General features: G+C 36.4%; 1 protein-coding gene across 18 annotated transcripts in view; it reads right to left on the bottom strand.

The window, feature by feature from the left end:
• NCOA3 (nuclear receptor coactivator 3) overlaps nucleotides 1-23,565 on the bottom strand; it is a 75,161-nt gene that overhangs the window by 3,568 nt on the left and 48,028 nt on the right. For 6 of the 18 annotated variants that reach the window (XM_085241965.1, XM_085241971.1, XM_085241964.1 and 3 more), the window contains 21 exons: nucleotides 21,351-21,426; nucleotides 18,281-18,388; nucleotides 16,034-16,206; nucleotides 15,033-15,133; nucleotides 13,910-14,084; nucleotides 13,167-13,355; nucleotides 12,812-12,913; nucleotides 11,866-12,006; nucleotides 11,399-11,546; nucleotides 10,110-10,495; nucleotides 8,986-9,866; nucleotides 8,007-8,142; nucleotides 6,741-6,932; nucleotides 5,944-6,183; nucleotides 5,095-5,221; nucleotides 4,442-4,613; nucleotides 3,327-3,623; nucleotides 2,313-2,417; nucleotides 1,650-1,872; nucleotides 1,270-1,444; nucleotides 574-715 (listed from right to left, as the gene is read on the bottom strand). In XM_085241965.1, coding sequence (XP_085098091.1) covers nucleotides 574-715; nucleotides 1,270-1,444; nucleotides 1,650-1,872; nucleotides 2,313-2,417; nucleotides 3,327-3,623; nucleotides 4,442-4,613; nucleotides 5,095-5,221; nucleotides 5,944-6,183; nucleotides 6,741-6,932; nucleotides 8,007-8,142; nucleotides 8,986-9,866; nucleotides 10,110-10,495; nucleotides 11,399-11,546; nucleotides 11,866-12,006; nucleotides 12,812-12,913; nucleotides 13,167-13,355; nucleotides 13,910-14,084; nucleotides 15,033-15,133; nucleotides 16,034-16,206; nucleotides 18,281-18,378 — 4,203 coding nt within the window. In that variant the 5' untranslated portion in view covers nucleotides 18,379-18,388; nucleotides 21,351-21,426. Of the gene's footprint in view, nucleotides 1-573; nucleotides 716-1,269; nucleotides 1,445-1,649; nucleotides 1,873-2,312; nucleotides 2,418-3,326; nucleotides 3,624-4,441; nucleotides 4,614-5,094; nucleotides 5,222-5,943; nucleotides 6,184-6,740; nucleotides 6,933-8,006; nucleotides 8,143-8,985; nucleotides 9,867-10,109; nucleotides 10,496-11,398; nucleotides 11,547-11,865; nucleotides 12,007-12,811; nucleotides 12,914-13,166; nucleotides 13,356-13,909; nucleotides 14,085-15,032; nucleotides 15,134-16,033; nucleotides 16,207-18,280; nucleotides 18,389-21,350; nucleotides 21,427-22,283; nucleotides 22,398-22,915; nucleotides 23,002-23,565 lie in introns of all 18 variants that reach the window. The other 12 variants (XM_085241968.1, XM_085241967.1, XM_085241969.1 and 9 more) reach the window with 8 other exon arrangements.

The raw sequence follows: 23,565 nt of genomic DNA, 5'->3' as shown, positions 1-23,565 counted from the left end.
TCTCAGTATTACATTGCCCATTCCTTGATATTTTGTGGAAAAATTACAGCAGAAGTTTATTTTGTACTTCAGCCTTCTTTGCAATATATGCTCACTTTTCCCTTAAATATGCGGCCTAAATTTTCCACACTGTCTTGCTATGCATACATACAGTATTCTCAGGTAGTATGAGAGTGAGCATCATCACAAGCAGCTTCTAGAAAATACTGTACAACAAGGGAGGGTTCTTAGTCCAACTCATCTTCCTCAAGTTGCCTTTCACAATCCCTGTGCTCTGCTTTCTAGGGTTTCTCCAGGCTCCCTTTGTTGCAGTCCTTTGTGCAGTTTAAACTTTGATCCTATATATGATACTTCAGAGATAACAACTAAGCAATGCTACTTAGGTTTATCATCGATTTGACTAGAATATCACCAAAAATAACGTATTCCTTGGGACACACAATTTGCAAGTCCACAGACATAAAGGCAAACAAGGAAACTGAACAGAACTGTGCCAGAGGAATGACTTCAAGTATATCATACTCAATTGGAAAAGAGTCAATAGATCATCACTCCTCCTTATGTACAACTTACCTGGTCCGGACCCATAGGCATCCCTGACATAGGCACAGTACTAATGTTCATCTGTCCAATATGGCCACTGCTGCCATTCATGTGCATCATACTGTACGTTGCAGGATTACCTTGATGACTGAACTGTTGCTGTGGGAAAGAACTGAAACACAAAATGACAAAATTACATTTCAAAAAGTTTAGTCACTGTTAAATTACACTCCCTGCACCACCTGCCAACATATGAAAGAACTGCTACCAACAGAAGCCTAAAACTATTGCTATATTTACTTCTTTCTGCATACTGTCTATTTAACGTAGAAATAAAAGTTCCCCTCCAAAGAGAAATTCCGAATTTTTAAATACATGCAGAAGTATGTGCACACATTTCCTCCTGTAACCTTTTTTTTTTTTTTAATTGGAGGCTTCACTTAAAGCTGTATTGTACACTCTTAACACTATTCTGTACCATCACGTTTTTCCCAAGTTATTTTTCCAGTATACAATGAATGAATGTTTTTTCCAGCTACTGCAGAGATCCAATACAAACAAATGGAGCTAGATACGTTTAATCTGTTGATTTCAAAAACCAGAGCAGGATCAAGGACAATACATTGTATTTCCCTCTTCTAAATCCTCTTCCTAAAACAATTTAACTATGTTTCTCTGTTTGGGCAAAATGAAAGCCAGTTTTTGAGCAACAGCTGCACATTTCACCTGCTCCTGGCCATGTTCCCCGATGGCCAGCCCTTCATCTCAGGAGACTGGTACATGGGTGCTGTCTGAGGATGCTGCATCATAGGGTTCTGTGAAGGTCCAATTCTTGATGCTATCATTGGATTGGGAGGGCTTGATACTCTACCATATGCAGGGTCAGGCTGTTGGCTTATTCCTAATAAGACAAAGAAAAATTCCCTTCAGTTACCTAGCACTTTTAGTATATTTTCTTACAGAAGGGGAAAAAAATAACCTATTTTGTAGGAGTATTTTCAGTTTTTCAGAATGACCAGAATTTAGCCAATTTGGATTAATAATACAAAGGGAAGAGAACACCAGACAGACATTAAAAAAAAAAAATCTGTTATTAGTACTTGTACCATAATTAGGTGGATAGGAGAATTGCTGTGGAGGAACTTGAGCCATTGGAGGGCCAGTCAGACCACTATCTATGCTTCCTGAGGCAGTCACATTCGGTGGTGGACTGAAGGCCTGAGATTGTTGCTGCTGCATCATCATTGCCATCCTCTGTTGTCTAAAATGATGACTTATTAGCTCCCTGTTACGCTGAGCCACCATTTGAGCATTAAGAAAACCTTGCTGCTAATGCCCAAAGAAAAGAAAAATCATATTAGAATTTTTTGCAAAACAAGTCAGTCAATCACTGTGCTCACACTCTGAGACGCAGTATAACCATTACCAAAACGGGAAGTTAATAAATCCACTGCTAGTAAAAAATAAGACTAAGGTCATATTAAGTTGTTAAAAGTACTGAACAGGTGATGCAGTAGTCTGCTATTTTCTACATGGAAGAGACTAGCACACAGCACTGACAGCATGGAGCAACGAACAAACTCCTCAAGTCTCACGAATAAGAGAAGTAGAAAACTCATCTTTTTTCATCATTATAGATGGGAAGGAGAAAAAAGAAAAAACAATGCTGTCATACCATGAAAAGTAAGACCTATGCTCTAAGCAGACCTGTGAAAGATGTGTCTATATAAAAATGACTTTCAGAAATGGTTAGCGTAATACTTACTTACCTGTGATCCCACCTGTGGCTGCATTACTGGTCTCATCACTGAGCTATTACTACTGCCTGGATTTTCCATTTTCATTTCAAGCGCTTGACGGGTTTGATTCATAAACTTAGAAAAAGATATTTAACAGTGTTAGTTTGAAAGCACCAGTACCTGCTCAAAATACTGGCAACCACTTTACCCACCTCTTGATTAAAGAACAATGGTTAATTTTTCCTTATTAGATACACACAAAGCACCAAGCTATTTATTGTTAAGCTCAAAACAGACATACAAAAAAACCCCCATTCAAACAGTACAGCACTTACGGGCTTTATTTTTCTCTTTAAATTAGCACTTTTTAAGAATAAATATAAAGCACACCATCTCTTTGTTCCCAATCACATTATGGGCAGAAGGTTAGTATTTTAACACAGCTGCTGGTATGTTTCTGTCTCCTTTCATCTCTCTCACAATACTGCAAATCCATGCAGCTTGAATTAGTGTAATGGAACAGTCAAGACAAAACAGACTATTTCCCAAGGATTTAACCTTGCTATTCAATGTTACACAGCACTCTCTGTTTCTTGAGTTTTATTTATAAATTTTCCATTATCTAAACCTTCACCACATCCAAGTGCATTTCCCAATGGCCACAGCACTTCTTTCCATTCAGCAGTATATTCCATACTAAAATCATATTCAGGGAGTTTCAGAAGAAAAACTAAATTTTTGCATGGGTAATGAGATCATCCCAGATCTGTGTACTACAGGATTACTGTTTTAATTAGCAAAAACTGGCTCTGCTGCCAGAACCAATTCAATCTATAGTGAGGTGGATGAAAGATAAATACTTGTCCTAATAAAGATTCTTTCACATCTGTATTGGGCAGACAATGTGAAAAGCACTGTTAAAATAAAAGTTCCATTCTTACAATCACCTGCTATAATGCCAACTTCTATATTCCTGAAGCAATACAGGTTAGTGCACACCTCATTCTGAAACAAGACAGAAAAGTAGAAGCAGGAAAAGATTACCTGCTGCCCCTGAAGCCTCTGCTGGAGCTGCATGCGGAGCTGCTTTGGCGTATTGGTCCGAGGTCTCATTGCATTTGCTCTAGGATGCATACTTTGAAGTGGAAAATTGTTTTGTTGGCTCATCTGATTCATCACGGAATTAAAGGATGGCTGCTGTCCCTGGATGTTATTAAAGCCTCCTGGCAAGGCTGTGCCCTGCCCTTGGTAGGGCTGACCATATAACGAAGGCTTTTGGTCAATCATCACTGCGGATTCCTGACCTTGAAATGAATCTTGCTTGGGTTCCAAAGTTTGCCCCTTTAAGAGATATAAAACATATACTGCTATTGAAAACACAGTCAAAGTATGAATTGCTAAAGAAACAACATAACTAATGCATCATACAAAACCCAGTCCTTTCTTGAGTAGAAAATAGCATGAGCAGATTACTATCAAATTTGTCTCTGGACAAGTGAAAAGCCCAAGTGACTATTAATAATTTACTTGAAAATCATGTCTGCTGATCAGTGCTTGCATAAGCAGATCAGTATCATTATAAAAGCCCTTGTGCTCTTTTAAACTGCAGTTTAAAACATGACAGCATGATTTTGTGTTTTCCAGTGAATTCCAAAGTATTGAACAGAATTTCTTTTTTCCTATTTACTAGTCATGCAAATTCAAGGTGAAATTGAAAGAGATAGAAATATCCTATTCATTAACTGCCAGTAAAACATTTCAGTTCCAGCTCAGTAGACTACTTATATTAAAGAAACCTAACTCATTCTCTGCTTACAGAATTACAATGGTTTAAACTACCTGAAAAAATTAAAAAAAAAAAAAAAAAAAAACTATATACCAAGGCAAATAATAATAAACATAGATAAGAGGATACCATTTAATTTACTTATTTAACTCAAAAGAAGTTTAATCAGTACTTAAGTTCTCCAATGAAAAACTCAGAATTACTCAGAAGAAATGTTTCCAAAGATTCAGAAAAATGGACACAAGAAAGTGAAGCAACACATGTAAATGAGGAGGCTCTCTTCACTATTTTCTTTTTTTTCCCTCCCTCCAAGAACCAAAATAACATAGGCTTTTGGAACAGAGAAAAGTGACCAGGATCTCTTCCTTCTTACTTGGTTTACAAGATCAGGAATTCCTAGAGCTCTGTCAATTTCTTCCAGGCTTGTGACATCTGTATTACTCAGCAATGTGTGCAGTTGATCCAAAAGAGCCCTTTCATCATTCTGGCCTTCCACACTTGGTGCTGCACTTAAGAGGTCATCCAAAGAGTTTCTCACTAATTGTCTATAAATATTTAAAAAAAATGCAACCATTACGGACTGCAAAGGCATGTGCTTAGCTTTCATACAGTACATTATTTACTTGGCAATAAGAAAGTACTATAATCACCCAGAAGACTGAAGAACTTAAGGCCCAAATTTAGGTCCTGAAATGCCCGGGCAACTGTCATCTAGCCTTGAATAGACATAAATTTTGTTTTCTCCTCACATTTAAATATTAGCTTCTGCATGTGCAAGGAAGATAATTTAAGATTTTCCCAACTCTTTTCTCTCTGCCTCTCAACTCCAGGATTGATTGATTTTGTTAGCTGGTTTAAACAATAACCATCCATTTGGTGATAGAGTAGAGGCAGAGCTGGATAGGTATTTTGACTTTCTTTATTCCTTCTGTATATGCTGCATTGATTTTTTTCCAGGTCTTAAGTGCTCTTGATAAACAGGGAACAGTCATAGTCTAACTTTTTAAAAACTTTCATTAATTCTACCTGTTTTGTAAACCCCGTGATGCTTGCTCCATGGACAGCATGTTGTCAGGCCACGATCCTGGCTGGCTGGCTGGCCCTGGCTGTCCGTAAGGATTCCCCCCCATACCAATGTTAATCTCATTTGACCCTGTAACGTAAAACAGTTGTTTTTAAAGCAAAAGGTGTCACCTTGCTCTCCAGTGTTCACACAAAGCACTGTGGATGATCACACAAATATTGAAGCAGCTTCAAGAGCCTTCCAGTAGCATATTTCAAAGTGCATATGTATAAATTGACACTTAAAATGACTTCAGGAATGAGAGACCAAAGATTTAAATATGAGTACTCAAATGAGTACCTGAATTTGCAAAGTAGTTTCATATGAAATTTGACAATCCATGTGAGATGAATTTTGAAAACCTCAAGAAAAAGCTTTACAAAAAACAATCCTGATCGCTAACAAGTTCATAGCAGAAAAACATTTCTGTTAAAGATTATTAAACAAATTAGGTAGTGCAATTAATTAATTTGATCAGAATACTAATAACTTCATTTAATGATAAAAAACATCTAGTTCTGGGGCTTTATGAGAGAAGTACTACAATAAAGAAATAAAAATAATAAAGAAATTATCCAAAAAAGATCTGTAAAGTCAGCTTGAATAATCTCTATATGAAACAGAACACCAAAAAATAACACCAATATCATAAAATGCCCCAGTCAGGGGAGAACAGTAATCTTCACCTCAAAAAGTACAGTCTTCCGATGAGAAGCTACAACTGTACCAAAACGAAAAGATTTTGATGATGAGTGCCTTGCTAAAGAAACTGAGACAGTGCAAAGTATCGCAAGAAAAAGTCAAGAACTTACTCATATGCATCATTTGCTGTTGTAACATTGGTCTTGTCCCGGGGATGCTGTTAGAACGGATGGGCAGCCCAGGCATGGAGCCACCTGCTGTGGGTCTGGGAAGGGATGCACTGAACTCAGCTCCTTGTCTCAACATGGAAGTAGAACTTGTAGGTTCCAATCTGTTAACCTTCGAGTTTGGCAAACCCCAGTCTCCTGATTGATGTTGATTCATAGATACACTTCTGTTGGGAGTACTTGCTATAATGAAAAGTGAAAAAAATAGTATTTTTTCATCTAGAATGTACTATGTGCTTTTGTTTTATAATTAACTGGATTTTATGTTTTTTTATGTCTGCTTGTTTGTTTGTTTGTTTTTTGTTTTACCAGCAAGGGCACCTTTCAATGACAATGCAATTCACCTAACATCTACAAAAGCAATTCAAGCTTACCATGCCATGTTTAAAATCAAACATTTATATTCATCTAAATATATTTTAAAATGTTAATGACTGACTGCCATTGTGACTTATTCTTGCTTTTATATATCAAAAGCATACATTAAATTAAGAACTCATAATAGCTCAAAATCGTTTAACTATTAAGTAACAGCAAAGTACTGGTAATGATACACAGATAATAAACAGCTGTGTTATTACAATTTTAACTAGAGATAATATTTAGAAGTATTTATATGCTGATTAAGAATAAATATTCTTTAATGTTTCTTCTTCCAGAGCTCATACTATAATCTTGTAACGTTCTTAACTTTGAAGCTTTTTCTTTTACAATACAAATTACTTGTATAGTCAACAAACCAATATTTGCTCCGAAGCTTTCCTGGTTTTCAGCCATCCTTGGACTTCCACCCATCAAGTTTTGCTTTTGTAACATGGAGAATGCATTGACATTCCTCACTGAAGCACCTGAGCCTACAGGGCTGTCTAAAGACATGGCTCTGTTGAAAGGCGGACGGGTAGTCTGCACCGACTGGGGACTCCTCATACCTGCTAAAGAATTACATATTTTGAACAGAAAGAACTATTAGCAACTTACATAAATTGTATCTATTTACAGGCATGTATTTTTGACCTTAAACAAGCGAAGAAGAGCTATTCTGCTTATATTCTCATTGCCATCATCACTCTTTGAATACATACTTAAATATTGTAAGGCAAAGCTAAATGCAACTCCTTTTGGCCCTTGACATTAAAAAGTTCATTTTAATTTACATTCCACAATGAATCATGTTTCTATCATTTTGAAATACACTAATATTACAGACACATTAATAGAAATGAGTAGACTTTGGACAACTGACATGGAGACAGAAACAAGGCAAACAGCTCCTTGTTTAAATCAGATGCAATCCAGAAGCAGTATGGCTTTGAGCACTTCATACTACGTGGACTTATTAGTGAGATCAGTGTGCTCCACAGCCAACAGTGTCAGTGGCCCTAGATGACTTACACTTGATTTCACATTTTTCATTATCCATGATCCACCTCCTTCAGTTACCTCAAGCAAATTATGACTCCATATAATCAAGAGATGACCAATGTTATAAAAGGAAGTGACAACTGTAGTGATACTGGTCTCTCAGCAAGGTTAATCCATTCTATTACTCAGCTTCCTATTACAATGGGTCATTCCTTTCAATGTCACAGAGGAGCACTGATTAAGATTTGCAGGTCACAAGATGTTTTCATATTGAGTAAACGAGAAACCAAAGGCATGCCTGAGAAATCAAAGGCGTGCCATCAATCCCATGTTATTTCCCTACTCATCCGCAAGGAACACAAACTCTATTTTAATTTACAACTGACAAAACATTTTTCCTGATGTCTTGCCTCTGAAAAATCCGTTAGACAATACCTGAAAAAAAACCCATAACATCAGGAACTGAAGTTACCTACAACATACACAGTGAATAAAGTTAAGTGCTACTATTTTGTGTTCTGTTTGTCCAAGAAGATATAGCAGATCAGAATGTATTCTCTAAGGAACCGAAGATGCATTATGCTTATCAGGTAAGAAGAAAGCCCCAATTTTAAAACAAACTGATTTTAAATGAAATTCCTTACTCAGGGGAGCATTTCCTTGAAATAATGCTTGCTTTGTTCCAAAGCTATTTCCACTTGTAGACATAGCATTATTATAAAAGTCTGAACTAGTCAGATCCCCTAAAATTGCATCCAAATTATCCAAGTCTCCACTCATCTGAAAAAGAAGCAGTAAAATAACAAAGGTTATTTATTATTGTACAGATATCCTTCAGCTTTTATTTAGTTCCTCACTCATCTTAAATGACTGTACACAGACAATCCTTTAATTCACAGGCAGTACCTTAAGATTCCTCCCAATTTCCAAAGATTAGTTTATTTTTTAAATTTTTTTCATTTAATTTTGACAATGAGAATAAATTGGAAGCACAGATAAATATAAACATTTTTTAATATAAAAGTTGCAGTAAATATATTGAAACAAATACGTAGATATTTTTTAACTTATATGTATTTGAGACATTTTTTTTTCCTTAAATGAGAGAAGAAGTACTAGAACAAGTGAATGAACTGAAACCAACCTATTTCTATTTTAAGCATTACAAGCTTTTGTGTATTACTTGCATTTTTAAACTGAAATTATGTAATGTCCGCTGGTTCTGTCTTTTGCTATTGCATTGCCAGCTAATTGTTGGAGGCAGTTAACAGCTCCATTTCCTAATAAGCCATAAAGATAAGCACATGCAATGAGAATCTGCTAAAGATATGATTTTACGTAAGAATTTGTAAATGTATACTACCTTAGACATATCATAATTTAAAGTTTACATTACTCCAGGACCACAGTACAGCACATTTGGCTATATATATATATATACATATCCCATAGTTTTATCTGTGTTTTCTCAGTTATAATAAAACCTGAGCATATCCTTTCCCATCATTTGCAAACACCTTTAGAATGGAAACGTTTGCATATGCATACATTGTCCTTTTACATTTCACCTGCAATGTGAAAGCACTGCCTTGTTCATTACCATCACATTACAGTATACAGTACCTCTTCTGTTGGTTCTGTTTTTATTTTCATCTCCTTTTCTTGACTGGAAGTAGGAATAGTAGAACTACTGCATTGTCCCATTTTATTATCCACATTTTCCACTTTTGGCTTTAACTCTTTGGAAAGTGGATCCTTAACGTCGTCTTTATCTAACAGGTATCTTAGTAAAGCATTGTTTTCTTTCTTCTTTGGGCTCAGTTGTTCCTGTTTGACTGTACCTTCTCCACATGGGACTGTATTACTAGTGTCATGATATGTGTCTTTACCAGTAGCTTCAGCTGTTATTTTGGCAACCTCTGCAGGGGAATTACCATTTTGCAACAATTTATGTAAAATCCTATGCTTCTCTTGCAGGAGTGACCCATGCACATTTGAGGAGGAAGACACCCCTCCAGATGTCGATGAGGAAACTCCTGAAGGACTGGTAACGTTGGTAGAAGATTCTTTACAATTAGAGTCCAAAGGTGAGTTTGATGCTGTAGAATGTCCTCTTTCATCTGAAGAGCATGTGAGTAGCTGAAGCAGCTTTTTATGCCCTTTGCTTTCAGACTGTCCTCTCTGACTTTCAGGTGCATCCAGACTTCCCTCTTTACTATCTTTTTCACTAAGGACATCCCTGCTGTTTGATTGGCAGATGGAACTTTCCACTTGATTTTGTTCACAATATAAGCCCGAAGGGCTTTTGGAGTCCTGGTTATTTGCTTTATTTTGCTGAGCTATGCTCACATTTGGAGAACTATCCAATTTTGGACCTGGTGAAGAAAGTGTTGATAAAAGGGAAGTTCCAACCCCCTCACTAATGGCTTGAAGAGCACTAAGAGAACTGCTAGAGAAAGTGCTGTTGCTGGTGTTGCTGGCAGATCCCATTGGAGAGTGCATACCTGTATCACAAGATAGAGATCAAATTTATTAGATTACAGCACTTTTTGTATCTGCCTTTACTTCAGGGTTACGTATGACTGCCAAATTGGGTTAAGTCCTTAAAAATAAATTTTTACCACAAAATTAGGTATACTAAATTTAAGTAATGTGTCACAGAATTGTTAAAAAGGATGACAAATGGAATGCACTTAAAAGTGAGAAAAGAAAGCTTTAAAAAATTACTTATAGCAAAAATAAAGTACCTGTAACTGGAGAAAATTGGTGTGAATTCATTTTTGGACTCCCTCGATTCCTAGTAGATATCATTAGATTCTGTTGGTTGGAAGTTAAACCAGGACTACCATGTGGTGGGCTACTTATATTCAACCCATAACTGTTGCTCTGATAAGCAGAGGATTGCATTCCTGGTCCAGAGTTCACTGGTCCCATATTACCAGGGCCTCCATATCGAGAGCTACTCAGCTGACCCACTGTATTGGGATCTCCCATGCCGTAGTTCCTGTTCTGCATTGGCATGCCTTGACCAGGTGACATGTTCATAAGACCAACAGAATTTGTATTCCCAGCCACTGTTGTTCTGATGTTTTGCCCAACTGCATTAGGATTCGGTCGATATCCATTCTGCTCTCTGTAAATTCAAAAACATCCCCACAGACCCCAAGAAAATGAAGTCAAATCTTATTCAGAATCAAGTGCTTCAAAGAAAGCATAACAGGATAATTTTTCTTTTTTTTTTTCCTATAAGACCAACGAGAATTCAAGCATCTGCACAAAAGCACAACTAAACTATGTCACTCATTCATTCATTACACCTTCAGGTGGATTTAGTTACAAGTGTATACAGTATCACTGCAATGCAAAAGCATTCTGTTTCTTCACCAGCCATTAGTTAGATTTATCAGTTAAAACACCTTTCTTTACTCAGCCTTTCTGAGTCAGCGCATGACACTATTCTTCTGTGCACACTAATGATACCCTGAAGAGTCTCAGCTACTCATTTTTCAGCATCTGGGGGTATTTTAATGCCAGAAGCAGAGAAACTCCCTCCAGAGAGTGGCATTTCAGTTATTCTTGCAATCAACAAGAAAAGGTCACAGGAAGTGCTATTTAAGGTACATATGAATCATCAGTAATGCATCTGATGGGGTGGGCTGTGTTTTCAACTGGTGTGCAATTAAAAAGAGCAAGATAAAGCATGTAACTAAGCATTTCCATTTCCCCTGTTTAATCATTATATATGTTAACTACCAAAAATAATGAACTCAACCACAAGCTTCACAGAGAAACAGAGGAAAAAACCTCTCTTTTGACTGGGACTGTCATTCTGTCACACAGGTAAGTTCAGAGGTTGTGTGTTGAACAAAATCTTAGATTGATACATCTATTTGCAACTCCTGCTTCCCAAACATTCTTGTTCAGTTTGAGTTGTAATTATAATATTTCGGCTCAGTCTTTTTCCAGGTATCTTCAACATCAGATGTATTTTTAAAAGCTATGACATTTAGATGACAACAGACACCAATGATTTCACCTTTGAAGAAAGTGGGTAGAGACAAATCCATGGCGGTCATTAGTTACTGGATTTCTAAACACTTTACTCTTTGTTTGTGCTGTCACTATAGTTCCATCCGCTAGGGAAAAGCGATACAACGGTGTTTCAGCATGACCTTGTGTATAAGCTGTAAAGGGAATACAGAGTATCATTTAAAAGCACAAAAATTGCTAATATGCACTATATAGATTTTCAATAAAGTACCAGGAAAACTATCAACACAGGTACATTAGAAAAACAGAAACAGAGTAACTTCTGTCAGAATTCCTGTTTCTCAGGTAGTCATCCTTCTTCAGGTTGTACATAGGTGTTCACAACAAAAAGGATAACTAAAAATATGGAAAAAAATGAAGATAGGCAGAATTTTAGACTTCTTGTTTTTCAGAAAAAAAACAAAAACACAGTCACTGAGAGAAGCAGTAAGGACAAACACTGCAGATTTTCACCTTCATGATAGTGGCGTTTGTTTGACCATGACTGTCCATCATTATGGCATAAGAACCTCTGAATACACCGGCGAATTGTATCCTCAAAGCCAGGTCTCATGGAAGATCGCAACGAGTTTGTGTCGATGTTGACAAGTTTGCCTGTTACAGGAAAGAAAATATGCAAGACGAAATCTTTATGACTACACCAATCACTTTGTACAAAGGCTTCAATGTCACCATCTGAATTTTTCATCAGCCTAACACCAAATTTTGAGTATAAAGAAGTTACATTTATGAATAATCTGCCATACGAGAGTATACTGTTGCTTGTTAAAATATCAACATTCAAGGGGATTTAGATAATGATAAGAGAGGAAGTTCAAACATCTTCTGGTTAATGTCAGAGCTTCTAGAAAACATACAGCAACTTTGTCTCTGGTTACAGGCAGCCAAGGGATGCCCAGACTGTAAAATTCTCAAAAATACTAACCAGCTACATGCACAAATGAGCATTTAAAATGTAAATTTAAAATCTGAAAAAGCCCCATAGATGATCTAAGTACATCAATTTAAACACCATAAACATTAGTTCACCAACTGCAGAAACATACAAACATTCTAAACAACACTCATTACTTTCAATTACGATCTTAAATATTTCTTATGTGTGAATAGAAGCATAACGAAAACACTTCAAAATGCTGCCAAGTAAAGAAACAAGTAATGTTTTATACCAACTTGCCAAACAATGCCATACAAACATATAGAAAGAAAATGTGTCCCCACTTCTTTCATTGCACTCCACTGCCAACAATGGTATATTGCACAAAACAGCTAGGAATCTTGTTATAAATTCTGCTAATTACTAAAATAAACAATTTATTTACATAATTCATTTATATAAACCAAGAGCACATGGACAAAAAAGATTCCTTAATACCTTCATCTTGAACACATTTCTCACCTGAAAGATCATGTCTGGTAATGAAGCTCTCTGGATTTGTTGAAAATACTCTTTCTGCTGTTGCGATACGACGTGCCACACAAATCATACAGGACTGTAAATCTGTATTTAAAAAGATTTTTTTTTCTTTCATTTCTCTCCTGTTTCATTCTGTCATATAACCTAATGAAATAGCTGAAGAATCTTGCATTGTTTAATAGAGGTACATAAACAACGAGAATTTAGCTTCTTGCATTGTTCCTAATTCATTCAAAAAAGGGACTGCATAAACTACATATTTCATCATAACACCAAATAACAAAAAGCTCTACTCAGAGATTTCATTTCTGCACAGTAATTGCACAAAATTTCCTACCTTCCCCCTCTTCCATTATAGCTCTTGGCTGAGATAAAGCAAAGCACTGCATTGTTTCATATCTCTGGCGTGTATCCTGGTGGCTGCCTACATCTTCCAAAAGATCATGGGAAGTTTTCACCATCATCCGACAATTAAACGTATGACTCTTCTGTCTAGGTGTGTCATTGGTCCAAGCAACTCCATTAACTTGGAAGAACACAGTAAGAATTCATAATGATTTTCAGATAAAATTCATAATCAATTTGTCTTCACTTGCTGCTAGATTAGAGATGTTAAAGAATTGTTAGATGCTTTCTGAGTATACCGTCAGTTCTATAAGTTGGGAATAGTAGGACTGCACATCAAGTTAAATTCATTTCCTAACATGACGACTGTAGTATTACTTGAAGGAGAGCTGAAAAGTCATTTCTTAAAAAGCCATATTTTAAAAACAAGCAGTTCCCTCAGCTAGTCACGTAGTTTTACAGAACGTGTTCCTTTAGAACCCTTGTTTGAAGTTACAAGTAAACAAACTGCAAAGGCTAAAGTACAGTGTTAATTTCCAGCACATTTATTTCTAGTGGTGTGCTTTAGTAAGAGCATACTAATACTTTTCAAGAATAATATTCTTCTGAAGTCAAATTTCCTTTGTAAAAGTAGTTTGTTTTGTAAAGTCATCCATCATAAACTGGTTTGTTTTCTTCCCTCTTCTGATTGTTTGCAAACAGCTTGATAACAGGCAGTATGTCAACTTTCATTACCTGAAGATTTGGGTAAATTTTTAAGGAAGTCCTTCCGGTCCTCTTCATGCAAGATACCATAGACACTTGTATTAACCAAATCTTCCTGTTTATATTGCAAATACTGTGTGACATTTTCTGACACAAATACTATGTTCCCATCTCGATTGACAACGAACAGGAAACCGTCCAATGCCTAAATAGCAACATAGCATATGAGACTGCATAATTCTGAACATAGTTTAGTTTAAAAAACTTTGTAGGTGCTAAATGCCAAGTCATAATACATGCATTTATTTTCAAAAGTAGAAATGAGTTTTCACACTTTTCTGCACAGAAAATGGAATGTGTTAAGGAATGATTTCAATATCCAAAATCTGTTTGCTCATTTGTTATTCAACTGAGATTTGTCACAGCGATAACCAGCCTTCTTATTTTATTCCTTCTTTATCTGGAAACAAGATAATGAATTGATAACATTATAACTGGCAAATTAAAATAAGAAGATATTTAGTAGAACAAGTAATGAAAATGCTGTATTTTCTTAAATGAAAAAAAATTCCAGCTTTATTTTTTTAAAAGTTTCAAAAATGCCTTTTGATGGACTTCATGGGACTGATTTTTCAGGCAAAAGGAAAAAGTATCTGCTATGTATCTTTTTTTTTTCCTTGCCTTTTTTTTAAGTTATTAGATTAGCTTACTTGATAGCAACATTGGGTGAATGTGCTCCGTGTTTCAGCAGCAATACACATCACAGATCCCTATTCCTCGTAAAGCCTCATTGATTTATTTAAACAGCTAACCCTCAAAAGCAAAGGAAAAATATTCCTCATATTGCTAAGCACAGCTGTAGTAGTAATTTACTAATGACTGCTAGAGAAAGTAATGAATTAGAATATGAGAAAAAGCTAAAGGCTATTCTTTTCTTTCCTTCCACAGACTATTTCAGTGAAATTAAGAAAACACAATGGATTTTAATTCTGATCCTTTCAAACAGTTATACAAAACTATGTCTGAAAGGGTCAGAAATAAAATGTTCTTTTATACTATTTCACTACAGGATTGCAGGCTCTATTGTAGTAGTTTCAGCTGCTCTAAGTACTTATTTTCCTTTGGGATTTACTAAGTTCTAATTTGCACTTGCCTGTAGTAAAAGAGGTCCCAAGGAGTCCTTATCAATAACTCCTTGACCTGTGGAAGACACATCAGCTTTCTGAACATCATCATCATTGGAAACTGCTTTTCCTGAAACCCAGAAGATGTATTTCAGTAAAGCAACATTTCATACAAAGCCTACATTTTAGTATTAGAAGCTAGATTCTGGGAACCAAGTGAATTAAGGGCAAAAAGAGAGGCAGTAATGAGAGAGAAGATCTCATATTAGTAGCTGCTTATGACCAGATTAAAGGTCATGACTACATAATACCAAACTTTTGGGATCATCTGACTGATGGATGATTTTTTTCAATGGTCATTAGACACACTTCTTAGCACATCTCTTCTTGCTGGTTTTAATTTGATTATCTCATCATCACTGGTCACAGTCAACAGATGCCATCACCATTGTTCTACAAACTGCCTTTGGCTCATATTAATGTGTATATGTGATATGTATGCTTGTGTGTACATATACATACATACATATATATATATACACATATACAAATATACATATATACATATATACACACACACACACACACACATATATATAAACAAAGTTACATTTTAAGAATCTGCAGGGTGGAACTTGATGTATTGGAATTTGTTTATTTAATTGTCCCTTAACGTGAGAGGCAACTGTATTTGGTATTCTGTGCCATGAGATGGCACAATACCATCAATACTTAGTTTCACTGTGGACCAGCACAAGCTTAACTAGTATTTTTAAGAAACTTGTAAGAAAGGCCACACACAATTTTAAAGCATTGATTTCCAATAAAATAAGTAATGGCAAACAGTGGCTTACTTTAAACAGCACGTTATTGAAGGCACGTTAAAGGTTTGGTTCAAGTAAAAATCTTAAGTATTTTTCAATTATGTGCTATTATTAAAACAATACTGGATTTCCCATGTTACTGCTGCTTTGAAAAAGAAGTCACAAGAAAATGAAATTATTTGTTTTGGTTTAACAGGAAATTATACCTTGTTCCTTTATCTGTCGAATCTGTCTCACAGTTTCTTTTAAAATAGCACATTTGTCTGGTTTGACATTGAAATTGTCAATGTCACTCAGATTAGCAGATATCAGTTCAGCCAGTTCTTCAATGTATTTGCTTTCCTGCTCACGTCGACGCTTCTCACCACTGCAGGTCAGACTGCAAACCAAAACCATTATACATATACTTATATTCCATCATATACAAAAGCTGTATTCACACCACAAACTTCAAAATATCTCTCCTAACACCCATCTATTAAACCTAGCTGGTAGCCATTCTAGCAAGTGTAAATCTGAAGGGCATTGTGTGTATGTTTTACACTGTTGTTTTTTGTTGTCCAGTGTTTCCTCATGTTGTGATTTTGTTTTTTAAGAATCTTATGTACCAGTTTATCTAAAGAGGATATGAGAAGAATATTCAGCTAAAAAAATCCTCCTGTTGAGTACTCCTTTTCAGGTAACTGCAATGTAGTCTCTTGTCAGCCTCCTCTTCTACAGACTAAACAGCCCCAGCTCCCTCAGTCGCTCCTCACAATTCCTGTTAAACCAAGACTGAGCCCCAGGGAATACTGCCAGTACTGGCTGCCAACTGGACTGAACTCCATTCACCAAGCCTCTTTGAGCCTGGCCAGCCAGTTCTTCAACCAGCAAACTGTGCACCTCTCCCCAAGCCATGAGCAGCCAGATTCTCCAGAATACTGCAGGAAACAATGTCAAACAATTTCCCAAAACCCAAACGTCCACAGACCTTCCCGCAGCTACTAAGTGGATCATCTTGTCATAGAAGGAAATTAGATTGGTTATGGACGACCAGCCTTTCATAAACCCATGCAGGCCAGATCTGATCACTCAACTGTACATGCCATGTAATGACATTCAAGATTATCTGCTCAATAACCTTCTCTGCTGCTACGGTCAGAATGACAGGCCTGTAATTCTCTAGATCCTCCTTCCTGCCCTTAGTCACATTTGCTCACCTTCAGTCAGCTGGGAAGTGGCTGACTGAAAGTGGCTTGATGAACACTTCCGACAGCTCCTTCAGCACACATGGATGAACTCCATCCAGCCCCACAGACTTACAAATGTTCAAATGATGTAAGGGAGAGGCTGCTTAAAGATCCCCACTGGATTATAGGATCTTCATCTTGCTCCCTGCCACCATCTTGAGGGACCGGGACCCTGCGAACTGGTCTTACTAATAAAGACTGAGACAAAAAATGGCATTAAGTACCTCAGCCTTACCCTCATCTTTCATCACGACATTTCCTATCACATTCACTAAAGGATGGAGATTCTCCTTAATCCCCCTTTTGCTGCTGATGTACTGATAAAAGCAGTTTTGTTGTCCTTTACTGCACTAGTCAAACCAAGTTCCAGATAGGCTTCAGCCCTTCCAACTATCTCTCTACACAACTTAACAACAGCACTGGAGTCATCCTGAATTGCCTGCTACTTCTGTTGGAGCTCATAAACTCTCCTTTTCTTCTTGAGTTCCTGAAGAAGCTCTGGGATAGCCAATTTCTTACATGATGGAGGAAATTGGCAAGGGACTCCAGCTAAGTATATAAAAGGGAGAAATATTGGTACATGTCTGGCATTTTGATGAAACTGGGGACTGTTTTAAAAGGTTTTACTGTACAGGAACAAGAATAGAAAAGGCTAACAGAGAACCATTAATGTGTAGCAGAAAGTAAAAAAGTTGGAGACCGAAAACTGAGTCCCTCAGATAACTGAATTTGTGACAGATTTCAAAGAGGAGAAGGAAGGCAGCATGGAATACCAAAATTCAAGATAAGACTGAAGAGAAGTCTCCAGTTCTCCAAGTCTGGAGAAATGCAAGTCAAAAAAGCAGTGAACTTATTGCAATATTCTGTGGTGACTATAACCTCCAAAATGAGACATGCCAAGTCAATTATCAGATATAAGATGCTGACTTCGTAATTTATGTGAAGTTAACACGCTTTTCTTCTTTAGTCTTGTAATCACAGCTTCAAGCAGTGAGTCCTTATACATTTACTCCATTAAGATTTAAGTCTATTTAACTGTTTACAAGCTTTGGCAGATCTGCAAATAACAGTATAGTTTGGCATTTTCACAACAAAATTCAGCTTAAAGAATTTTTCAATTAAACAAAATGATGAGTTAGAACTCACACTAAATTGCTATGAAAACTAGAAAAATATTTTTAAAAATCCATAATTCAAAAAGCAGAGAAGACTGAATAAACCTACCTTGCACCTGGAGTATCACAGGGCAGCGGCTTGCGCTTCCTTGACTCACTGGTCAAGCTATCCAAGGAGTTTTCTCCTAATCCACTCATCCTGACCATACATCAGCAACTAAAAGTAATAAAATAAGAATTCATTCAATTTACTATTTCTCCAGGGTAAAAGCTCCTAAGTTCAGTTAAAGCAGCAGTTACCTCGCTTGAGGTTGAGGGAAAAGATACTGTTACACCACTAGGTGACAGTACATCGCCAGATAACGGCAGGAATAACATTTTCTTCAACCAAGCAGCTGGATGAAGAGCTATTCATTCGAACAGTTTCAAAAACATGTTACATAAACTACGATCACGCAAAAGCAGTTAATTATCTGAAGCTGACGTCTGACAAGTACTTATGACTCACAAGGTCTTATGCCTACAGACATCATGCTGAGGCTGAGCTCCAGAGCTGGTGACAAACACACACCCCACACTGGGGCTTTTTTCCACCCCACAGCTGCATTCCCAGCCCCAGAATAACGCTGCAGTGCTGAGAGCTATTGCGGAAAGAGAGCTCAAAATACGATAAGGCTTGAGGATGGCTCAGGAAGGGTATGGACACAGGAAATGTCAGAAGCCAAGTGTAAGGAAGAAAGATATGTTAAGTAGTTGAAAAATATGTTGAAATAAATATGTTAAGTAGTTGAAAAATTCAGTTTGGCTGCCTCAACTTTCAGCATCTCTGTGGAATGCAATTTGGCTTGCATTAAATGCTTTAGAATGGGAATGCCACTTCTTGTTTAATATTTGCCTGTATTGACAGGTTTTGAACTCACAATAGAATTGAATAGAAAACAAAGTTATTACATTTTGTCTGTGGAACATGATATGCATCACAGCAGTTCTACTGAAGAAAAGCTTTTGGTGCATACATACCAAAGAGTGCAGGAAGAAGGAAAATGTGTTAATTGATGCAGCTTCTTTTCCTTCTATTGCACTCAAACAGGCTATGGGAGCCTTCTCCATCTTGAAGCTGCACATACATATTTTCCTTTCCCTCTCCCTAAAAATCATTTTCTCTCTATAAGTACCTTTACAAGTCGAAGAGGCACATAATGTCTGGAACAGCTACAAGTGCTTAGCTAAGGAAATTCTAGAAGCTTATTTGCACTACATATAGATTTACAATATAAGTTGTTAACAGGCAAACCAATTTTCCTGCTGCAGGAAACCTTAGCAAAAGAAGCCATTATTGAGTAAGTTAATAATGAAATAAATCATCAGTTAAAAGGTATCAGATGTAATGTTCATCTGCTGAATATGAACCTGTAATTTCTAATGCACTAAAGAGTTTTTCCAAAAAGATATCCAGACTTAAAGGTGATTATTTTCATTAAGCAAGTAAGAAAAACTTCACTGTGTAAATTTTTTTTAAGAAAATACTTTCCTTAGGTTAAACAGACTGTGCAACTTAACTAGTGAAGGACTCTTTCTATCACCAGCTATCTAGCTAACATGCTAGATAGGGTGGGTGCGTGGGGCATAGCTGTTATTCAAGTTTAGAAGAAAGCTCTGAAATGCAGCATTCAGAAGTTAATGTTTTGATGCTGTTTTATTACTAAAAGCATTTTTTTTTTTTAAATGAACAAAGCACTATTTTGGCCTATACACCTGTAATGTTAGCTAGATAGCTGGAAACTCAAAGTGTGGATGGTGAACCTAATACATAAAAAATAGTTAACAGTGGGACTGAATTATGAACTTGAGCTACAAGTATCAGTATGGTGTTATGTATCACTACGTGGTGTTATGTACTTTTTGATGAAATCTGTATGCAGGTTTGTGTTTAAGTTGCAATAAGCTAGCACAGATGATTATACATGAGGAAAGAATGCTGAATATAAATTCTATCCTGTGACAACCAACTAGATTTTTCTAAAATGTATCTGTCTCTAGTTTATATAATTTATAGACAGAATTACTCAGGAATGCCTAATTTTAAAGCCACGTATTTAATCACCAATAATTCACATATGTATGTATGTATGTATGTGTATATATGTTACCAGAACCAGCACCTATTTATAATTTCTACAAATACCCATCACTACACTGGAATCCTTTACTTATTTCCATGAAACATTTTGTAAAATAAAGACTACACTCTACTTAGCTATTCAAAACAGTTGGTAATCAGCCATACCTTGTTCTGTCCAATATGAATTTTTCAAAAGACATTTGGAAACACACAGTCCTAGCTCTCACCAAATAATTTCAAAGACAGGCATTGTATGAAATGGAATGTTAAAATTAAATGGAAGAAAACACGACCAGAGCACTCTTAGGTTTACACTTAACACAAATGTGAGAAAAAACAAGATTTCATCAACAGTTAAAAGTCTTAAAAGTGAAAGACATTAAATCCATTGCTTGTAGCAATACTGAACTACTACATACTGATGCTCCTACATCCAACACTAGAGTGTAACCAGAGGCAGCAACGTTTGGATGAGATGGTCCTCACTTCCATGACTATTTGCAAATAATAACACTAGCAATAGTGTGCAATACTATTAGATTTTCCTTATCAAACAAAGACTTAAATTTTCTGTAATTTTTCTCATTCAGCAAAAAGGAGAAACAAGAAAAATAAAGATCTTCTTGATCATCAATAACTGTGTTTGCCTCTATCAACTTTTTGCTATAATAAATATACGTATTCATGGCATGCAGCACACTTGGAAGCTCTTACGTCTGAGCTGATTTCTTGTCTGAAGAATTCACTAGGGAAAAAGCATGAATTGGCTCTTAGCATTCCCCAGAATAAGCCAATTATGAAGAACTAAATCAAACCAGTCCTTTTCAACGAATCATGAAGATGATCTGAAATTTGTTTTTAATTATATATAATTTTAAAATATTAAATACAATAATCTTAAACATAATTCAGATGACTTTTTAAGACACCAATTTTAATAAAATGACTAACTCAAAGGAAAGCCCTAGATATTTAAATGTAATTTGTTGTAAATAAAACTAAAGACGTTTCATTCAGCAGTTTCCTATTCTCAGTGAAAAACACATTTCTTACTTACCTGACCTTAACAAACATTCAAGCACAGGATGCTTTTCATAGGGTCCCCAGAATCAAAAACCATTTTAAGTCACATCCTGAAAAACAAAAAAGGCTCTACATGAAAAAAAAAAAAAAAAAAAAAAAAAAGCTGCATTCCCATTTTTTCTTTTAATCTAATATTAACAATCTCACCAAAAACTAAACAGTCACTGTAACTAACATGAAAGAAATTTAAAACTCATTTGTATTAACTGTAAATGTCACCTCTAGTATGTGCCGAACAGCTAACAGTCTGAACTGTAACATCACAGATACCACCATACTAAGATAGATGTCCTTTCATATAGGAACAGAAAATGTACTTTTTCCTTCAGAGGAAATCTAAAGAAAAAGTTGATGTTTGATCTTAGTAACTTAAAAGTCTAAGTACAAAAACCTGCAGCCCCAAATTATTTTGTGATGACTGCCATGCAAAAAGCTCAGTGCTCAGCCATTTTGTGCCAGCTTGTGCACACTGTACATAACTGGTACATGAGAATAACAGACTGCTTTCACAGCTATATACACTTGGTTTTCTGTTACCCTGTTTTCCTATGAAATTCTGGGACTGATTAATCCATATTGCCACGCATTTTATAGAAGGTATGATTAAGTGTACTAATTAGTGAGATTCTGGGTCTCTACAGAGAATTACGGGAACTTAGGAAAAGTTTCAAACAACAGCTGTGTGATTGAATTGATTTACTGAAAATTGCTTAAAGCGCTACCTAAAGCAGAGGATGTTCAAGCTAATTAGAAAAATAAATTGCTCCTGGGAAATATTTATGAGACATTCACATGTAAGCACACACCAAAGGCCTATACCAATCAAGAGTTTCAAAATGGATACTTCCAGTCAGACTACTTAACAGCTAATCACCAGTAGGCAGGTAAAGGAGTTTTATTCAAGTACCTCATTTCTTAAGAAAGCGAACTGAAGCTTTTCATATCAACTGGTTGCATTCACATTCATCTGCTGCTCTAACCATCCCTCTGACAATGCTGACTGCAGCTTTGTTTGGATGTACTGGAATTACCAATGAGAAGGCTCATTAAGAATATGGTCACATAAGAGTAAGCAAGCATCAAGAGTAAATTGTCTACTAATTAAATACTTCACCAGCACCATTTCAAGCTCTATCAACCTCTGCTAATCACAGAAACCTCAACAAAATCACGCACACAAAAAAGGAAAATCAAACAAAATCCTAAAATGCAGTATCAGAAACATTTGTTTGGATGTGAGAGAAAATTAAATCCTTTGGCTGTTGATTCCCACAAAAATGCTGAGCCAGTTGTACACCACACCCAGCTACAGCTTGCCATCCAGCTTCACCGGGATGCACTTACACCCTGCAAGAGCCAATTACTGATGTTTCTAATGGACTGAGTTTATGGAAGAAGAAGGAAACCTCCATCACATTGACTGTTGAATGTGATGTGAAGCTTTTTCTTCCTCAAATGTTTAGAATAGCTTAACAAACTGACAAATACATCTGTGCAGGAGTGGAGGCACTTCAAAAGCATCACAAGCAACAGTCTCACCTGGAAACTGAGCTAGGCAGGAGAATCTGACAGCAGAACCACTTGGAAGCATGCAGAAGAATGAAGACCTCAAGGATTCTGTATGACTGGAAATGCAAGGGGAAAGGAGGGAACTCTGAGAAAGCAGTACGCTGAAAACCCCACAGAAATCTTAACAGTACCTAAATTCAGTTTACAATATTCCCTTTCTACTCCTCTCAAGTAAAGATTCACTATATGGATGCAAATATTTGAGCAGCTTTAAAAGAAGATGAAATGCAACTTCTCAAAAATCACTGTGGTAAAGTAACTGAAGGAAGCTTCTGAAGAAGCCTACAGAAGGGCCCTGGAAGGATTTAAGGGCATCTAGAGCAGCATTTGCATGACTTTGGTCTGGCCACACACTGCAAAGGGCCATCATTTGGGAACTGTCACCTAGGAGGGCAGCTCCCAGCATTCCCAATTCCATCCTGTGGGCCAGCACTCAACTAAAGCTAGTTGAAACACAGAAAGGAAAATCTTACCTAGTAGCCCAAACAAAATTTACAACAAATTTTGCCATAGATCAAAAGTAAATCTCAGACCACAAGTTACTACCACTATAGATGAAACAGGGTATTAAAATTCTATAAGTCATTACATTATCATCTACAACATTTAAATGTTAAAAA

Source organism: Meleagris gallopavo, chromosome 22 (assembly GCF_905368555.1).
Source record: "Meleagris gallopavo chromosome 22, MGAL_WU_HG_1.1, whole genome shotgun sequence".
Classification (NCBI taxonomy): Eukaryota; Metazoa; Chordata; class Aves; order Galliformes; family Phasianidae; genus Meleagris; species Meleagris gallopavo.
The sequence above is the reverse complement of the archived record's forward strand: the minus strand, read 5'-3'. Positions and strand labels throughout refer to the sequence as shown.